This window comes from Barbus barbus (genome assembly GCF_936440315.1).
Source record: "Barbus barbus genome assembly, chromosome: 42".
Classification (NCBI taxonomy): domain Eukaryota; kingdom Metazoa; phylum Chordata; class Actinopteri; order Cypriniformes; family Cyprinidae; genus Barbus; species Barbus barbus.
In genome coordinates, this window is record NC_136720.1 from 15,517,601 (window position 1) to 15,521,648 (window position 4,048).

General features: G+C 41.1%; 1 protein-coding gene across 1 annotated transcript; it reads left to right on the plus strand.

The window, feature by feature from the left end:
- Positions 1-264: 264 nt before the first annotated feature.
- Positions 265-3,389, plus strand: LOC306861851 (extracellular matrix protein 2-like; the record flags this gene model as incomplete). The annotated part of the gene is made up of 4 exons (XM_079404331.1): positions 265-328; positions 598-670; positions 970-1,864; positions 2,288-3,389. Exons 2-4 carry the CDS (start codon positions 604-606, stop codon positions 3,387-3,389), a joined length of 2,064 nt encoding a protein of 687 aa, XP_079260457.1. The 5' UTR covers positions 265-328; positions 598-603.
- Between the last annotated feature and the right edge of the window lie 659 nt (positions 3,390-4,048).

Here is a 4,048-nt window from a genome sequence, read left to right on the forward strand (position 1 = left end):
ATCACCGTTCCCCTGAATTGATCCGTTAGATTTTTCTGGATCTAGTGTGTGTGTGAGAAAATTCCCGTAATAAGTGTCTTTTGAAGAGAGCTATTATTCAAGAGTGTATCATTTTTCTGAGTGTGTATGAGGAATTTGCATTAGGGAGAAGGAGAGTCTTTAAATGGGTCCATTAGTCCGGATGCGCATCTATTTGTTTGTGTATGTGTGTAAGTCTCAGTCGTGTAGAGACAGTCTATGCAACACAGGAAACCAGCATGTCCATATCTGCAGAGTAAGGACTTAAACATCTGAAGGACGCCACATATTCACCTTGAACACACACCAGGTAAGCTGTGCCTGGCGGGCCGATCTCATTAAAAAATCTCAAGATCTGGATTTATTGCTCACATGATCAGTTATGGCTTGTAAATGGAAACCGGTTCAGATGCTTCCTTTTATTGTGGTTGTCAGCCGTTTAGAAAATCTTGAGTATTTTATTTAGGTCTCCGGGAGCTTGGTTGATCGCCACAGACTTTTACAGCAGACAAATACATTTTTAACAATCTGCTATTCACGTTAATTAGAAAATTGTTTTCTTCTCTTTAACCATTTTAGCCAAAAATGAAGCCCCTCATGCTGCTGTTTTGGATTTTCACTGTGCCTGTACACACTTTTGTGCTTCAGCCGAGTAAGTGTTCTTTAAATTTAAATGATTTAATTTATGAATTACTTATGATTAAATTATTGCTTTTCCTTAATATTTTTAAGTTTGTCTTTTAAGGTTAAGTACAGGCTGTTTCAGATGAAATAATAACCACAAATTGTTTAATTTTATGGAGCAATTGTAGTTTGTCTGTAATGTTCCTAACTCACAGTGCAGTCATTTAATGTATTACAGTTGGCAAATGTCCTAAAAGCAAATGAAACATCAGTTATGAGGGAGATTTTGTGTTCATTAAGTTCACAAAGGTTTATTACCTCTTATAGGTGTAAATGTGACAGTCAAGCAGAATGTATCAGCAGAAGGTGACCTTTGGGCAGAGCAGAGACTTGATCGTTTGATGGAGGCTCTCGACACTGAAGAGGAGAAAAGAGGTGATGAAGAGGTCAAAATGCAAGAGGCGGAAGAAGAAACGGGCACAGTTGAAGAACATGTTATGAAGAAAACAAAAAGGGTGGAACAAACACGAGAAACTGATGTAAAAATCAAAGTAGTAGTAGAAAAAGAGGAGCAGCAAGGACAGAATCTGGGTGAACACGCCATGTCAGATGTAATCTTAACCAAACCCATCGTTACTGCACAGAATACCAGCCAATCACAAGAAATTGAGGGTGAGGAACAGAATGCCACTCCTCCTACCATGGCCACCGCCTCCCAACCTGTCCGAAACTTGCATACAAAATCAGTTACTGTACATTCCTCATTCCCCTCCACTTCACAAGGACCATCAGCAACTACTGAATCCTTGCCTATCATAACCACAAAACTTCACACTGTGAATTCAACCAGAGCCACCTTACTAGTAAATGAAAGCAGCACGAATGATGATCTCAGAGTGGAGCTCCATGTGATGAACAGCTCTAAACTCCACCCACTGGAGGAAGTGAGTGTTGATGCCACAGCAATGGCAGCAAGGGGAGGACCCACTGCAAAGGCTCCTACATTTAAGGTCAAATCAAAACAGAAACCTAAAGACAATATGACACTGAAAGCAAAAAAAAAAAAGGTCTTCAAAGTAAAGGCGAAGAAGACCAAAGTTACGAAGAAAGCAAAGAAAGTGAAAAAGTTAAAACGAGAGAGAAAATTGAAACCAACATCACCTTCGTATTTTCCCTATTTTGAAGATAACTATTGTCCCTCACAATGTTCCTGCTATGGGAGGTATTTGTCTACTAAATCTTAAACCAACATGCTTAAAATTATAGTTCACCCAAAAATGAAAATTCTTTCCTTCCAAACCCGTAAGACATTTGTTCATCTTCAGAACACAAATTAAGATATTTTTGGTTAAATCCGAGAACTTTCTGATCCTGCATAGACAGCAACGCAACTGACACGTTCAAGGCCCAGAAAGCGAGCCCAGTTGCGATTCTGTCTATGCAGGGTCAGAAAGCTCTTGGATTTCATCAAAAATATCTTAACTTGTGTTCCGAAAGTAAACAAAGGTCTTGCGGGTTTGGAAGGACAGAATTATAATTTTTGGGTGAACTATACCTTTAAGAATTGTCCTTGCTGCTTCTGAGTATTGCACTGGAAAATGTTCAGTTTACATGCTGTAATTTGACATGATCTCTTCTTTTCCAGGGTTGTGCAGTGTTCCGACAAAGATCTTGAAAAAATACCTTACGGAATTCCTTACAACTCCCGTTACATTCTCTTAATGAACAACCACATTGATAGCATTCAATTGAAGTTGCTCTCTGAGTATGACTCTATGGAGTTCCTGGTGTTAAGCAACAACCATTTAACAGACGAGACGATTGAGGGTTCCTTTGAAGGGATCAAGAGTCTTAAGAGACTATACATAGAGCGGAACCTTCTCCAAAGTATCCCAAATGACCTGCCTGTTGCTCTAGAGGAGCTACGGCTGGATGGGAACCAGGTAAATGTGATGTCCAACGCAGCCTTCGAACGCTGCCCAAACATGCTGATCCTCAGCCTAAGCAACAACAGCCTTGGGAATAAATCATCCACTATCCCTCCAGGAGTTCTTCTACCATTGGGCAAACTTCGGACACTTACACTTTCCTACAATCAGCTTGCTTCTGTTCCCCTGCAGCTTCCCCTCAGTCTTCGAGAACTTTATCTCAGAGGCAACCGCATTCAAGGCCTCCAAGGTGACATGTTCTGGGGTAAAGCGGAGCTGCAGGTCCTGGATCTAAGTGCGAATAGATTGACCAATAAAGGTCTTGGGAAGGCAGCACTACTGAATGCCAGTCGCCTCGAGAGTTTAAATCTAGAGGGCAACTTAATGAAGCAGGTTCCTCTCCATCTACCCCGCAGCATAAAGACCCTTAACTTGGAGGGAAACTTCATCTCTAGCATTGGCAGGGATGCTTTTATCTCAATGCCTCAGTTGGAGCACCTAGGCCTAGCAAGAAACAAGATCACTAAAGTGGCCCTTGGTGCCTTCCGGGTTCTTCCACTTCTGCATCAGCTTGACATGAGTCACAACACCTTACAACAGGTACCACGGCAGCTCCCATTATGGCTCCACTCTGCAACTTTTGCGCACAACAAGATCCGTGTAATTCCACGTGATGCTTTCTGTTGGGGTCGAGGCAATGAGTCTCCTCTCAGCCGCCTAGTCATGGTTCACCTTGAATATAACTTGATAGATCTGGGACACCTGGACACGTTGGCCTTCCGTTGCCTCAGAGGCTTTCAGGTGGTGCAATTTTACTAAACTGAACCAATTGGGAATCCCTGTAAATGGTCAACATATGGGTCGAAGTGGAATTTACAGGTCTCAGCTTGGTTTTTCTTTCTTGTCTGGACTGAAGACCTAGAGCCAGCAGCATCTGTTACAAAGATAGAGAAAACTGGTCAACTGCCAGTAGGAGGAAAGTTTGAAATTGGCAGTTAGTGACGAGGAAACTACATCGACTGCATCTACAAACTTTACAAAATAGGATTTTGAAGTTTGAACTGTGTGTAAATGCATTGCTCGTGATACATAAAGAGCAGTTGTGTTCATGGGGACACAGATTTGAGTCCTAATGTCCCTTTTCCTGTACCTTTCATCCTGTTGATGCTCAACTGATTATATAAAAGCCAAAATATAACAGGATTACATTGTCTGAGGCCTGGTTTATTTGACCTCCATAGGATGTGTTGATGTTTTATAACTGTTAGATCACTGAAATGTGACTAGTTGCTAAAAACCAGAAAGAACAAGGCTGTTTTGCTTGGACGAATCCAAAAACAGTTGTTTTGAGATTACATTGTTTTTATTTGATGTTATATAAGTTTATTTCATGATTTAAGTGTAAAATAAAACACTAATTTTCATAACCTGGCAGTCTACTATCTCTTTCTTGAGCCAGTGTTATATCAGCTCTGGTT